This window comes from Caretta caretta, chromosome 22, assembly GCF_965140235.1.
Source record: "Caretta caretta isolate rCarCar2 chromosome 22, rCarCar1.hap1, whole genome shotgun sequence".
NCBI lineage: Eukaryota > Metazoa > Chordata > Testudines > Cheloniidae > Caretta > Caretta caretta.
Window position 1 is genome coordinate 6,638,259 of NC_134227.1, and position 15,688 is coordinate 6,653,946.

The 15,688-nt window shown below is 53.1% G+C and overlaps 1 protein-coding gene across 4 annotated transcripts in view; it reads right to left on the minus strand.

Annotated features, from left to right (window-relative positions):
- ROBO3 (roundabout guidance receptor 3) overlaps positions 1–15,688 on the minus strand; it is a 237,845-nt gene that overhangs the window by 134,996 nt on the left and 87,161 nt on the right. Inside the window, exon 1 of one of the 4 annotated variants that reach the window (XM_075122175.1) lies at positions 6,232–6,376. The exons of 2 other annotated variants lie outside the window; for them this stretch is intronic. Coding sequence is in view for 1 of the 2 variants with exons in the window: in XM_075122173.1 (XP_074978274.1) it covers positions 5,805–5,901 (97 nt within the window). In the remaining variant the exon portion in view is untranslated. Of the gene's footprint in view, positions 1–5,804; positions 5,966–6,231; positions 6,377–15,688 lie in introns of those variants that run through there. One more of the 4 variants, XM_075122173.1, reaches the window with a different exon arrangement.

Here is a 15,688-nt window from a genome sequence, read left to right on the forward strand (position 1 = left end):
ACCTCGGTAGCACGGGGCTCCTCCTCAAGCCTTTCTTCACAGCCCTGAGGGCTGGAAACTTTCGTTTTTAAGCCGCGACCCCACTGGGATCCCGATCCCAGGAGCTGGGACCCGAGGCAGCAGCATGTAGCACCCAGGCCTGCTCCCAGGAGCCGAGAGCCATGCCGAGCGCTTCCCTTCCCACCAAGCCACCACAGGCCACTGCGATGCCCTATTACTGCCCAGCTGCAGAGAGCGCCACAAACCAGCCCCAGGGCCTTGCAGTGTGAAGTCTCCCCAAAGCCCCCACGCTCCCGGCAACATAGCTGGCTCCTATGGATTCAGTGCTTCCCTATCCCAGCATGCAGCGGGGCTGAGCACCATGCACGATGCATGGGAGTCCCAGCTCCGCGTGGACGTGCCCAAAGGGGTCTGACACAAAGAGCGCTGCTGTGTGGGCTGCGCTGAATGGTGCGATGATGCACAAAAGAGCCAGCCATTCATGCAATCAGCTTCCTCACCGAGCACACCCCATGTGTCCCCCCTTCAGACAAGCCTGAGCCCAGCGAAAAGCTGTTGTCTTGATCAGTGCACGTTTCTTCCTTCTGGAGCGACATCAAAGCCACTGTTTGGCTCCTGCTGTCACATGAGCAGTCTCCCACAGCTGGTGTTTCTTACCAGCTTTTCTTCCTGAAGAGTCACAAGGCACTTTACAAATGACTCTCGCACACTTAGGGACAGGACCTCAGCTCTCTAGAAATCAGGGTAAAGCCTCTCAAAGATTTTAAATTAATTAAGAAAAAAACCAGACAACTTGCAGACTCTGCTGAATGTCATTTCTTGTTTGGTACCAATCAATCCCCCGACAGAGCCTGGACTCCTGCTGTCCGAGCAGAGGAGAATGAACACAGAGTTAGAGCACTATCCAGAAAAAAAGGATGCCAAAAACACCAGTGACTAGATCTCAGAGCCTCTGCTGCCTTGAGCACCACCCCAATAAATCACACACAGGGGGATCTTCCTGCCTGCCAGCCAGCAGCCATCCTGGAGTCCCCCGTCAGCCTTGGAAACCGACTAGTGATGACCCAAAAGTATCAGCGGGTGATTAAAGAGAAATCCAGGGCTGCCACATCCTTCCTCCGCATCGTCTCACCAAGGTTAATCTGCCACCTTTGTAAACTGCAGAGCCAGGACAACCCAGCAACACTGAGATGTAAAACATCCAAATACACCCCAGGTTTCTCTCTGGATCTTCCAAACGGGAGGGGGGTGGATCTTAGTAGATTTGAAGAGAAAGAATTGGGGGTTTCTATTATTGCTCTATACTAGCGACTCCTCAATTGTTATTCACAGACCACATCAATCCATGGACCATGGAGCAATTGCTGATGGTCCCTGGGAAGCTGGCTGGTAACATGGTCCTGGCTCCTTGGTCCTAGCTGCTTCTACAGCTGTCCAAGCTTTTCACTGTAATTAAAAGCCTGGAGGCCTGTGAAAGCAACTGGAAACACGGAAGAGTGAGTCAGCCTGTCTGCCCCTAGCAGGGACTTCTGCTGCAGATTAAAGGAGAAGAAATGAAGAGCAAAAGGAATATTTTCTCCCCGAAAAGGACAAAACACTCAGCGCTTTAAAGTCAGCACAAGACACAATCACTTTCCCAATATGACCTTCCCCTATAACAGGGGTTCTCAAATTGGGGGTCACCAGGTTATTACATGCAGAGGTCGCAAGCTGTCAACCTCCACCCCAAACCCTGCTTTGCCTCCAGCATTTATAATGGTGTTAAATACATTAAAAAGTGTTTTTAATTTATAAGGGGGGGGTCGCACTCAGAGGCTTGCTGTGTGAAAGGGGTCACCAGTACAAAAGCCTGAGAGCCACTGCCCTATAAGCAATGGATCTAGGTGACAAAGGGCTGTTATGTGAGGGGTGAGGTGAGCTCTCTACAGATGTGGTCTTTGCTATGGTGAAAGCCCTGCTCTGTGCTCCTGGGGTGGGGAGTAGTCTGATTTAGACGTAAGACAGACATCAAAACTGTGTAGGCTTAGCTAGGCCCCGGCACAAGAGTAGCAACATTAACCTTGGCATCCTGGCCAATTCCCCCTGGAAGCAGGATTCTCCTTCATTGCCTGTTCTAGTTGAAAGAGGACTATAACTGCCCAAGTTAGAATTTGGCCAGGATGCTTTGGGTTTGTCTACATGGCAAGCCAGGCGTGGGAGTCTGCAGCGCACCAGCTTGCTGTGCAGTAATGTCCTGTGTGGACACTGCTCCAGTGTGGGAAAAGTCCCAAACTACTTGAAAGCGTAGCAGATGGCGGCATTTCTGAGGGAGTGAAGAGATTCCTATATAGTTTGCAAAGCCACCTGGTACCTTAGAATGACTGAGTTCCACGAACACAGTACTGTCTTACTATGAAATAAGTATATAATGAACCAACCCAGAACCAGCTGTATCTGTTCTCTGCCCTGGTATGCTGCATGGTGCGTGGCCTCACCCAAACCTACCAGCATCCAACAGAAGTCACGGCCTTGAACCGACAACTGCAACATTCAGGGATATCCCAATCCCAATGCACTGATATTTACAAACAAGAAATCAGTTCTTCTGGGAGAGGTGTGCTGGGCAGAACAGCAAGAGTTAGCGCCTGCAGGGCCAGATTTTCAGAGCTCAGCCCCCAACCTGCACCCAATGCACTGAGCGCCTCTGAAGAATCTGGCCCCAATCGTTCACCGCTAGAAAGCTCAAGATCAGATCCTGGAGGTGGTTAGGAGCAGAAGTTTGATTGTCTCATCCTAGACTCCTATTATCCACATCCCAAAACTATTGCATAATCCAGCCCAACTAGCCCATTGCAAGAGATGCCCATGTCTAGAACAACAGGGTGGGCTACAGGTCGGGACTGAGGTGCGCTGGCAATGCATAATGGGATTCTGTGCAGCACCTGCTGACACAAATTACCTTCCTTGCGGCAGAGCTTGCAGGCTGCACTTTCATCCGCACCAAATTCTCTTCAGGTCTTTTTGAAGACATCAGTAAATAAATACAGTGAGATGCAAGAACAATCAGACCCAGGGATGTAACTCAGTGAATAACCTCGGAGGCCGAGGGATGGACTGTGATTTCAAAAGGAGACTGGTTTGGAAAGAAAAGATTTTTGAGAACTGGTAGCATTTACAATGAAAGGCTCTGTACTCTTGTTTCTTGATGCTCACAAACAACCTCCTTGCATAATTTTTGTTGTTGCGAGAGCCCCGTCTTCCCCTATATCTTATCTAAAAAACATGCAAAAGCTCTTGCAAACAAGACGGCAGCCTAGGAGTTGCAGAGGAAGATGTACCAGTTCCATCAAATTGAGATGTGACTTTATAAACATGCGTGCTAGCTCATTCTAACAGGTTTGCCTAGAGACTCTGCGCTGGTCATTGTACTGTCTATTTGGATTGCTTCCTGCACACAAACATTAATGAACTACTGCAAACTCCTGACTGTTTGCTCACCAAAACAGTGCATACAGCTGTACCAGAGAGTCACTTTGTGTTCTCTCAATGCCAGTCCTAGCATGCTGCTAGAGAGAATCCATCAGGTCTTTTTGATAGGGAGAAAGTTATCCTTCAGTATTACCCAACGCTCCTCTCGGGCTCGTCAGCCACAGAATAGAAGCTCTGATACTAGCGAGAGTAACATCTGGAGCGTATACTAACTCCGTGCTGCAGTTGTTTTAATTGTTGAGGGTCTTGGGAGGAAGGGGGAATGGGGAGAATGGCAGCAGAGGAATCCTGCCTCGACTACATGTCACTCAGTGTCATCGTCCCCCCAGGCCCCCTCTGCTTTGCACGGTCCTCTATTTATGGTAAACTACTGGCCCTGGTTGGAATAATGACCTGGTTTCCAGCTTTGTTTCAAGCACCTCCCACGCTGGTGGAGCGCTCGCTCCCGGAAATGACAGGGTTGGAGCGAGAGCTGGGCAGAAAACAATAATTATGTTTTGCAAAAAATGTTGAGGTTTCAGCATTTGTTTTCCTTCTTCATTGGAAGAAAAGCAGGCCATGTCAGAGCAGGGAGCTGACCCCCCTGCAGACACACACATTGGAGTTGTTCCACTCGGTATAAATAATGAAATATTCATTGACCCAGCAAGACAGACTCAAGCCCAATGGCCAGGACACTCAGCTGGGCTGTAGGAGACCAAGGGTCAAGTCCCTGTTCTGAACTGGGCAAACTCAGCTCAGGCGAGTGTCATAACGGCTGGACTCCTGGCTATTCTGGGGTGCGGGTCCGTCCATCTGTCTGTCCAAAACTCCATCCTGGACTGCGAAAGCTTTGCCAAAACCCAGCTGCTTCCAGGAAAAGTTTTCGGTGTGACTAATTGGGCTTTTCTGGCTGATGAGCTCTAGGAGGCACTGATCTTGCTACCTCCTCTAGTGGATGGATTCAGTCACTTTTGCTCTCTGTACCATCTCTTTTAAAAGGATGCACGCGCCCCGAAAGCCCTCTAGAGCAGTGCTTCTCAAGCTATCTGGTGTGGGGGACCGGCATTTTCTTTTTCCAGTGTGTGCGCAGACCGGCACTGATCCGTGGACCACCACTGTGAATAGCACTGCTCCAGAGACAGCGCAGAGGGGAACTCCTGGCTCCCGAGTTCACACCCCCCCCTAGAAATCCTGCATAGCCCTGCTGCAGCTGCCCCTCAAGCCAGTGGGAGAACTGCTGTGCTCTGTACTTCTGAGGGCAGCCAGTGCCTTTTCCAGCCTGAGAACTGACACACAAGACAAGGCCAGTGCAGCTGCGGTCACTGGAAAGAGCTTGGTTCTGACCCAGTGATGGTACATTCAGTAAAAAATGCAACAAATCAAGGGCTTGGAGTGGGGACTTTTAAATGTCAATGGCTTGGATTTCGGTGGGGGGGGGGGAGGACGACGACAGTAGAAGAGAGCGTCCTTGACTCCACCACTCCAGACCTCCTCCCATGACCCACACGATCCTTTATCACACCAGGACCCACCCCTAGGGCAGTGCTGGCAGAGTGGTGCCCTGGGCTGGCAACCCCCCTCCTTGCCAGCGAAGAAGCAAAGGGCTGCCTGGGGGTAGGGCACATTGCCCATGGCACCGCACCCGCCAAACCCTCCCGCCTCTTGGTGATTTCACAGCTAACAGCCCAGGCAGAGGAAAGGTGCTCAAAGCCGATGGCCAAGGGAGGGGGAGAGCCACAAAAGCCAGCTCCCCAGGGCGGATGGGTGGCCTTGCAGGCAGGACTTGGGGGAGCTGGTTCTACTCCTGACTGCCACTGACCCCCAGCGTGACCTTAGACAAGCCACTTCACTGCCCCATGACTCAGTTTCCCCACCTGCACAAGGTGGGCATTGACAGGCTCACCAGATACTGTGCGCAGGGCCCCATCCAGCCTGCCCCAGGCTCGGAGAGGACGGTGATGGGCGCCGGGCGAGAACCAGGTTCGGTGCCCAGGGAACAGAGCAGCTGCACGGGGCTGCCAGCCAAGCCCGCTGTTCCTTGTGCGCACTCAGCTTGCCCGGGCGCCCGGCGCGGCCAGCACCAGAGGCGGGGAGGTCCCACTCGCTGCAGCCGCTGCCCGGAGCGGAGGGGACCAGGCTGGCGGCAGCTCGCGGCATCCCCCAGACCCGAGGCGCAGCCGGGAGCGGTCGCGGACACCAGGGCACCTTTGGATGCGGCGTTCCGGGCTCCAGCGGGGCGCAGGAGAGGTGCCCCGCCCCAGGGCGGACTAAGGGGTGCCCAGCCCCGGGCCGGGGGGCTGCACCCGGGGGGCTCCCAGACCCAGGACGCACGAGCCGCACCGGCGGGGTCTTACCGAAAGTTGGTCCCACCAGGGCCGGCATCAGACACAGGAGGCTCCGCAGCAAGAGCAGCCGCCGCCGCCGCATGGCCCCGTCCCTCCAGGGCCACATCCCGCGGGGCAGAGCGAGCCGAGCCGGGCGGGAAGAAGGGCGCACGGGCGACCCAGCAGAGGAGCGCGGGGGGGGGGGGGCGAGGCACACGGGGGGGGGCAGCGAGGCACACGGGGGGGGGCCAGCGAGGCACACGGGGGGAGACCGGGGGCTGCTGATCGGTCCCGGGGGTCAGGCAGGAGGGGGCCGGCGCGCACTGGCGGGGGGCACACGGGAGGGGGGGGCTCGGGCGGGAGGGGTCGGCGCGCACGGGGGGGGGGGAATCTGTGCGCGGGGGGGGGGGGGGCAGGGGATTAATTCATTCTTTCGCTGCCAGCCCCGTTCCCGCACCAGGCTCCGCTGCTCCCGGGGGCTCCCGGCGATAATCCACCGCAGAGGCGCCGCCGCTGCCCCCTGCTCAGCCCGCACCCGGGCGGCGGCAGCGCCGGGAACTTGCTCCAACTCGGCTGCCCCGGCCCATTGTCAGGCTGAGCCCTCCCCCGCCGCCTTAAAGAGACACCGACCTGCCGGGCAGGAGGGGCGGGGGCTCCGCCTGCAGGGCCGGGGGGCGGGGGGGCCTCGCCGCAGGGCCACGCGCCTGCCCGAGCCCGAGCTGGGCTGGGGGCAAGGAGGCGCCGGCTCCGGGGGGGTGGTGAACAGACCCTCCACCCCCAAGGCGCAGGGGCAAGGCTGGAGCGCTGGGAGCCGGGCAGGGGGCGTGAGCGGCGGGGGCGGTTCCGCCTCTGGGCCCCCTGGGGCGGGGGTATCCCACCCCCCCCCGGGGGGGTGCACGAGGGGCTCGCCCCTGGGCCCGCTTGGAGCACGAGGCGGGGACGGGGACCCGGGCGGAGCCTCCCGGGCACACGGGTGTTTGCATCTCAAGGAGCGAGGCCAGGCGGCAGCCCCGTTCCCTGGGCGCACACGGGACGCCCCCCGCCCCGGCAGAGCCGCGGCTCCCTCTTTGGCCCAGCCCCACGCCAGGCTCCCCAGCTGGTCTCCCCACGTGCGCCTTAGCCGCAGTCTGTGCCAAGCGGGCCCCGGGGCTCTCAGCCCTGCATTAATCCGCTCTGAACCAGCCCGGTCACTTTTTAAACGTGTCACCGCAGCTCCTGTGCCCGTTAGCCCTGGGGAGGAGCCGCCCGGCTCTCTGGCCCTGCCAAGTGGTGGACTGGCCTTTGTGGCACCCTTCTGCCATGGCAAGAGGGCAGCGATAGATCGCCGAGCAAGGAGACAGGTTCTCTCGGCGATAAGGAGAACGTTTTCCCGAAGCCCCTCACCCTAAAGTGAAGGGCAAGAGTGATGGAGAGGAAGCGAGGAGCTGTTCATGAAGGGAGGCAAAGATGACATCTTTTGCAGTGCTGCCTGGCTCGACCAGAGAAATGATGGTGACATTCATCAGCTCAGGAAAGCAGACAGTTCATTCATTCCTCCTCTACTGCCAGCCCTGCCCAGGAGAGCCTGCCGCAGGAAAGCCACTGTTTCAGAGGCGGACTAAAAGAGATTGAGACGCAAATGGCCCTTTTTCTCTGCAGGTTTTGATCAAATAATTAAACATCCAACAATGGGTGAAACTTGCACTGAAAGAATGTTCATCCCTGAGCCAAGAAAGTGCTGAAAAGGCAACCCTGCTCCTACATGAACAGGGGCACCAGCCTGGCAGCCACGGCAGCTTTACACGCTGGCTTGCTAGCACCACTTGACAATAAACTCACATGCCACCGCACTTGGGTGGGTGACCTCAGGCCACATCGATGGCCCAAGATCCCCAGTTCTCAGCAGCCCTTGGGAAGCCCCTTGGGTGTTTGTGAGACACTCAGATACTATGGTGAGGAGCATGTCGAATGCGTACATGGAAGTGAGTGTCACAGTGGGCCCTCTGCCAGCACTGTGGAAGGGTCACGAGCCTGGTTTGATGCTCACACAGGCTGTAGGTGAGCTGAACCTGCAGCATGCGCACTCCTAGTGGAGAGTGGTGACTGCCCGAGAAGAATGTTACATTCTACAGCTACGCAGCACCCTAATCCAGAGGTTCCACTTCTCCACTTCTCAGGGCTCCCTGCCCGCCCTTGGGGAAAGCTTGGGATGCGCAGGGTCAGTGCTGGTGTAAACTCCTTTACGGGACAAGGTGGCTTTAGCAGAGCCCAGAATCCAGCCCTTGGTGTAAGGTGCTCCTGCATTTGGGGACTGCAGTCTTGGACACTGAGCAAGGCAGCAGTTAGGGCTTGCTTCCCAAACCACCCTTCTCCATGTGCCCTGGATTCTCTTTCCTCATTTTTCCTATTACCTCTCCATCCTCCCTGGTGTGCACTACTCCCAGGTTAGCATCATCTGCAAGATTAATTCATGTGCATCTTACTCTCTCTTAAAAATGACGAAGGAAAGCATTAAGCAAGGGCCAGAGCTGCTGTGACCCTGAGGGACCTCTCCTCTGTACGGGAACACCTAACTCCATACACTGCTTTTGTTTGGGGTCTTTTGGGCAGTTTTCATTGTACATAGCAGTCATAGAATCTCAGGGTTGGAAGAGACCTCAGGAGGTCATCTAGTCCCACCCCCTGCTCAAAGCAGGACCAATCCCCCATTTTTGCCCCAGATTGAGCTCACAACCCTGGGTTTAGCAGGCCAATGCTCAAACAACTCCCCCCCCCCCTCAAACCCAAGCCCATCTCGGGGGTTTGGTGAATTCATAGACCAGCGCTGTCCGAGAGGCACTGCACACACATGGAAGAAAATACATTCCCATTCCACCCAGCTCCCAGTCTGAACCAGCCACAGGAAGTGGAGTTCAGACACATACAGTGACACACAGGCTGAGACGCGCTGGTCTCCTAGCTGTCCTGATTTTTTTTCTTCTTTATGAGATTTTTTTAATTCCCCCCAATTTTCCCTCCTGAAACCGAACATCCACGTACAGCAGCATTCTGTGCAATAATTCCTTACTGCGTTGAACACCAGCATCAGTGGGTGAGTGGTGGGAACAGTCTTCTGTCCTCTCCCCTTCTCAGTGAATCCCTTCTCGCTGTGAGGAGGAAAGGGCAGGCTGGCTTTCTCTGCTTTCTGGGTCAGAACGCTGCCCTCCACAGGTCCTAAGAACCTCTTGATTGTGCATGTCGGACTGTATTGGTTGCCCAACTGTTCTCAGCACAGCTAATCCCCCAGGAGAACACGTGTCCTGTGGTTCTCTTACTCTGTCAGACCTGTTTCAGATGCTGTCTGTAATTCCTCCTTGATGCTGAATCCCTTCTATCATTATCAAAAGCATTTCATTACCATCGGCTGGCTTAGCAGATACTTTGGAAGGAAAGTCTCACTTCTCTGCCTCTGTTTCCATGCCCCTGCTCTCCTGTACAGACTGTACCCAGTCCAGTTACAAGGCCTCCCCACCAGGTTTCATGCCCATGGTGAGTGTCACTGTCCTTTAGACCCACTTCTAGCTCTTGTTTGCTTCCCACACGCCTGTCATTTGTGTACATGCTCCTAAATCCACTGACACGCCTGTTCTTATTATTTATTGAACTTGTTGCAGAGTGATGTCATCTTGAGTCTCATCTGGTATGTTGGTATGTTTGGTATGCTGGATTATCTGAGCTAAACAAGATCTTTAACGTCCCTGTCCTGCCTAGTTTACAGCCCACCCAGGTAGCCCTGCAAGCTCCGAGCACAGGTTAGTAACCCTTCTGCATAAACAGTGACTGTCCAGTCCAAACAGCAGACATACGTCACTCCATGAATCCAGAGTGCCCACTTCTCGGCACCATCACTGCAGCCACCAATTCTTCTCCAGCATCAGCCATCCTCTGGCACTTGCCATTCCTGTCTTTACTACCCCTGCAGCTATTATTGATTGTACTAAAACTCCCTTCGTTGGGGGCGGGGAATGAGTTGTTTCCACGTGATCTATAATAAGCATGAATTTCCCAGCATCCTCCAGGATATGCTCCATCCTCCTCCTCCTCCTCATATGTCCTGCCTGGTTCTCCATTATGGAGCCACCGATCAGAATTGTTGGCTATTTCCTCCTGGGGAATTAATAAATTCCTTTGGGACTTTCTCAGCCTGATCCCCTCTCATCTTCTCAAGGGAGGGGCCTGACAGCAGGCATCTAGGCTCCACACACATTTCGCTTTGGTTTTTCCAGCTCCTCTTGGTATTCCTCAATGCCACGGGTCTCCATCCTTCCTCCTTGTGCACAGCTAACCCAGCTGAGATCCTACCTGCTAAGCATCTCCAAACACCTCCTTCCTCCATGCTTCCCATAGTCTGCCTCTATTGGTATCTTTCACCTGGCATTCTCTGTGCCAATGGGAGCAGCTGCACATCTGGGGGCTTGCCCTCTGCGGAGGGCAGGGAATGCTTGGACGGCTGTCCTCCCAGAGGCCTCTACCTGCGGAGGGAAGATTTGACTCATGGCCTGGGAGGCGCCAGTGGGACCCTCCAAACAACTGGCAGTGCCACTGTGCCCTCTTCCACACAGACCCGCTGCTGCCAGAGGTCCTATGCCTGGGTTCCACCGCCCGAAGCCAGTCAAAAGCAGCAGGGGCTCAAGCTAGATCACTACAAGCAGGGCTATAGAACCAGGAACGTCCCCAGCCAGACACACACAGACCCAAATCTCCACTTTGCCGGGGCAGAGCAAGTGCTACCAGGCATGTTCAGAGAGTCTCAGATTACAAAGCCAGCAGGGACCACTGTGACCATCTAATCTGCCCTCCTGTAGGACACAGGCCAGAGACCTGCCCTGACTTAATTCCGGTTGGACCCAGAGCAAATGTTGATGGTAAGCCCAGTCAGTCAGGCTACAAGTGCCTTGACTTGGCATTGTCAGGTGCTGCTTGTGTCCCAGTGGCACGCAGAATGGTAAGGAATTCTTACAGGGGCTTCAAAAATATCCAAGACATTTTAAAAATGACTCCCAGTCTAAGCCTTCGGCCCGGGGGCCAGCCTGATCAGCACGGGCAAGGGCTGCTTGTCTAATGCCAATAGGAAATGACTTCTGGAAAATATGTTTTAATCCCTAACCAACCTCTCCCTGTACCTGCCCCCGCCCCCTGGGGAGAGACCACGGAGCTGGGGCTGTTCCATCTCCAGTTCTGATCAGCCTGCCCCACAACTGCTGCTTCCTCTGCTCGCTGGACCTTGCCTGTGTCAAAGCCGTGCTGAGTGGCCGCCCAGTCGGGTGTGTAATTTAATTGTTCAGCAGCCAGAGAACATGTTGGCTGCTTTAATTCGTTTAAAATAGAAACAGAGTAAGGTGTTTGGCTGCCTCCAGGACCCCGTCTGCAGCTTCCTCCTCACTGCTCGGGTAGCGCTAGGTGACCTTCTGCCGGGAATCAATAGCGGCAAGGGACAGGTTCAACAGGATGTCTGGGGTCCCTGCTGCAGTGAGCTGTGTGGCTTGAGCCCACATCTGGAACCCCATTCACACTGCCGCTCTAGGAATTCACCTCGAAGCACCCTGCTGCCCTGGGGGAGAGTGCCCCAGGGGCCAGGAACTGCAGACACAGCCAGTTTGGTTTGGGAAAAAGAAAGGAATGACCCAGCCAACTGGCTGGGCCCCCCAGTGCCCTGACTGCCAGCGGGAGCCCTCCCCCACCACTCCATCCAATCCCACCTCAGGCAAGTGTCCCCAGGAGCAGCTGGGGATGGGCCCCAGCCTGCTGATACTGGCTGCATCTGGTCTTCTTTGGCCCACAGCTACCCACGGGCAGTTCCCCTCCAGTTTACTGCCACCACTACCCTGCTCAGCTCGGCTCCCACTGCCAGGTCCCGTCCAGCTGGCCGATGGAGTTTGAGATGCTTAATCAGAGTGTCGTTTGCCAGAGCCAAGCTCAGACTCCACAAGAAATCACCACTCTTCCTACTTGCCATGCTGGGCCCGGCTTCCAGCTCAGGGTGGCTCAGCTTTCCTCTGAACAAGCACCATGAATTTGCACACGTCTGCAGCTACACAGCCCGGTTAGTGGGACACAGGGAAATTCCAGACAGTGCCGCTGGGCGCTTTATGGGACGCCTCTCAAGTGCAGGCAAATTACACCTGGCAGCAGGTAGGACGCAGCCTTCAGTTTCTCTCATTTCACCTACAGAAGGCGCCAAAGAGCTTCTGTTCTCACCCTGCTCTCTTACCTGTCTACCTCCATCTGGCCTGTGCACCCACTCGGACTCCTCCTGGACTCCTCCTGCAGCTGGCCTCCGCAGCACAAGATAGCAAGCCGAATGCTAGGAGAGGCACCCACAGACCTTTTCAGAGGCTTCTTTAATTGAGTCATAGTAAAGGGGAACTGTCAAATGCCACACACTCTCCTTTGATTGCAACGTCCTCCCAGAAGCCTGAAACCATCCTTTGTCTCTCTCTTGCTCTCATCCTTTCCCACTTGACAGACACTGATATTTTCCCTGCGTGGTTTGAGGAGCGCAAGGCAACGTGTCTCTGCTCCCTTGCGTTCCGTGTGTGAGCTCTATAGCTCCAGCTCGATGACAGAGCCAGTCTGGGAACGGCATCCGTGAGCACACACCAGCTAAGCGGCTGCCTCTCTGGCAGCACGGCCCACGATACTATAGGGCTGGCAAATGCACTGGTTTGGGGTTGTTTCTAAGCTTCTCCAGCAGCAAGCAGTGAGTTGGAAGATGTGGGCAGAGGCTCTGCCACATGCTGCCTAAGGGGGAAAGGGAACTGCAGGAAAGGAAGGATATGACGAGCATTAACACAAACTCTGTTGCTCAGTTAAATTGACACCCTGTCCTGGAGACCCACCAGGTAATCTGACTGCCATCCATTGCCCCTTCCCTGGGGTATCCTGCACATCACTGCCTTGCTCCTCAGCTGAATCAGGCACATGGCATGTTGGCAGATGTCAAAAATCCTGGAAACCCGCAACTAGGTTTCCTACCATCTAGCTCCACGGAAAGATTTTTCCAGCAACACTGGCTGACCTGTCTGCCCAATCCCTTCCCGAGGTGGGTTTTACATACAGCTTTCAGAGTAACAGCCGTGTTAGTCTGTATTCGCAAAAAGAAAAGGAGGACTTGTGGCACCTTAGAGACCAACCAATTTATTTGAGCATAAGCATCCGATGAAGTGAGCTGTAGCTCACGAAAACTTACGCTCAAATAAATGGGTTAGTCTCTAAGGTCTCCTGTTCTTTTTACATACTGCGTGGGCTAGCATCGCTCTCAGGGCTTGGAGAGCACTAAGTTCATCAGATGAGATTTTATACATCCCATAAAAAGAGCCATCAGCGTTTTCCACCTAAACTAATATTGCTAAATGCACAGCCCCTTTGACCCAGCTTAACGCTAAGCCCTTCAGGGATACAGCTCACCGTTTCCTCCACTTGGCTGAGTCAACTCAGTCCAAAGGGAGGGCATTCCTGAGTGCTGCTCTGCCTACAAGTCCTGCCAGCACCATTAGCTACTTCGTATAAAACAGAGTGAGAGAGAATAGGCAGAAGTTCTATAAGGAATGACGAGAGACAGAAACTAGTTTGCTGAGGCTCCAAAGACAGAAAACCTAGGGAGGTGTTAACCTTCCCAAGCAGGAATGCCATAACTGGAACATTGTCACTTGGTGTGTGTGGAGCTGGCTCTATTTTACAGAAACTCCAGAATTGGAGTCTCACATGGCAACGGTCTGAACCTTCTTCTATTCTCCCCTCCTTCTAGTCCTTCCAACCTGTTTCTGGCAAAGACACTTTGCTCCCTCAGGAGATCAGACAACACCCTGACCTAGAGAGCACTCGCTAACTATGAAAGGAGGTAATCAGATACCTGGTCCAGTGCCAACATTCTCATTGACTTTCCAAGATGCCAGCTATCGGGTTCCCCTCGTGGTCAGGAAGTCATTTCTGTTACAAAGTGGGATCGGCCCAAAGTCTGGTGGCCATTGGAGACTTTTTCCAGGGCCAAAACCAGCTCACAATCAGTTGTAGTCTGCCTTCATGGACTTCTCTATGTGCCTACAAGTCAGAAACGTCCTAGGCTCATTTGCTGATCAAGGAACAGCATTTAGTAGAAACACTTCAGCGGGCACTGAGCCTATGCAAGCTATCACTATGGCAGAGTTTCTTCACTGAGAGTTCTTGTACGTGTATATCCCACGTTCCAAACAACGACTCAAGAAGTTTAAAATTCCTCATATGGATAATCAGTGGCAGAAACCAATTCAACAGCCCTCTGAAGTCTCTATCTGCAACTTCACACTGCACAGACTTTATCATTTCCCTCCAGTTTTGAACAAAATGAAGCCAGATCTACATTAAAAATGCTCCTATGTGATTATCTGACTCATATATTGTCTAGGCAGCTGCTGTCCCATATGCCTGTTCTGGACATTGATCCACCATTTCATACATCCCAAGTTGGCAATGGACTCGGAGAAAACCCCTAGTCAATGGGCATTTTGTCAATGGGCCAAGATTTCACCCTCTATGTTTAACCCTTTTTTGTACATTCTGGAAACAACTCACAGGACCAAATCTCTGGCACAGGGTTAGGATACAGAACTTGATGTCTACGGTGGATCGAAGGTTATCTGCAGTCTATTGATGGTACCTACAAAGGCCGCATTACCGAGATGGGAGAATGGAGTCAAACTTACTGTAACTTGCTGAGAGCAAAAACACCAGAACAACCCGAGGTGACAAAGTTTTGCTAAACTAGGGGCTTAAATCAGTGGTTCTCAAACGTTTGTACTGGTGACCCCTTTCACACAGCAAGCTTCTGAGTGCGACCCCCCTTATAAAATAAAAACACTTTTTTATATATTTAAAACCATTATAAATGCAGGAGGCAAAAGCGGGGTTTGGGTGAAGGCTGACAGCTCGCGACCACCCATGTATTAACTGCGGGACCCCCAAGAGATCCCTATTCCCAGTTGAGAACCCTAACACGGCTGTTACTCTGAAACCTTCACCTAGATGTACATGTCTTAGGACTTTACTAAGTGGTAACTCCATTGCCTTACTCAAGAGATACCCGGGTTGTGCTCCAGCCAATCAATCTGCTGCCCAAGCTATTGCTAGTATTTGGTATTGAAATCTACAATGCAGATTAGCTGAACGTAAGGGAAAGTCTTCTCTTGACACTTCTACTTCCTGTGTTAAATATGATTGATTTGTAGAAGACAGATAAAACTTGGCAGTCGTGGATTCTTAGCATCTTAAATATAACTCCGTGTTCCTTTTACTTCTGTTCTCTGATAGAATATTCAGCAAGTTCTGATCATCCCCTAAATGTTTCTATATTTGTATATCCCAAATGCAATTAAAAAAAATCTATCTCACCTGGGGCAGTTAAATATGGGGCAGTATTTCCCCTTTAAAATATAGGGAACACTGCAGATGCCATGGTGAGGTCAAACACCATAGCATGGTAATTGTTGATTTGTTTTGCAAAATGCTTACTGTAGCATGTTAAATTCTTAATTCAAGGACACAAATATCCCCTCATTAGACATCACACAGGCCTGGGAGAACTTTAGAGTGCCCTGTCGAATTTGGATCAAGAAAAAGAGGCAGCTAATTAGAATAGTTAACAACACAATCTCCGGACTTTTAAATTCTAATCAGAAGGGCCCCAACTTGCTCCAGAATAATCTACCCTCTCCTGACTATCCCTCATGAATAAGGTTGTTATGTATGTGAATCTTTGAAAGCACACCAGGGGATTGTTGCAGGGGATTAATGTTAGATGGGCACCGTTCAGCCTGAAAAAAACACATTTCAACACCATCCTGATTCAGGTCTAAAAGGCATTAGGGAGACGTTATTGGATTTGCATAAATCACGTCCATATTTATCTAACATTCATAATT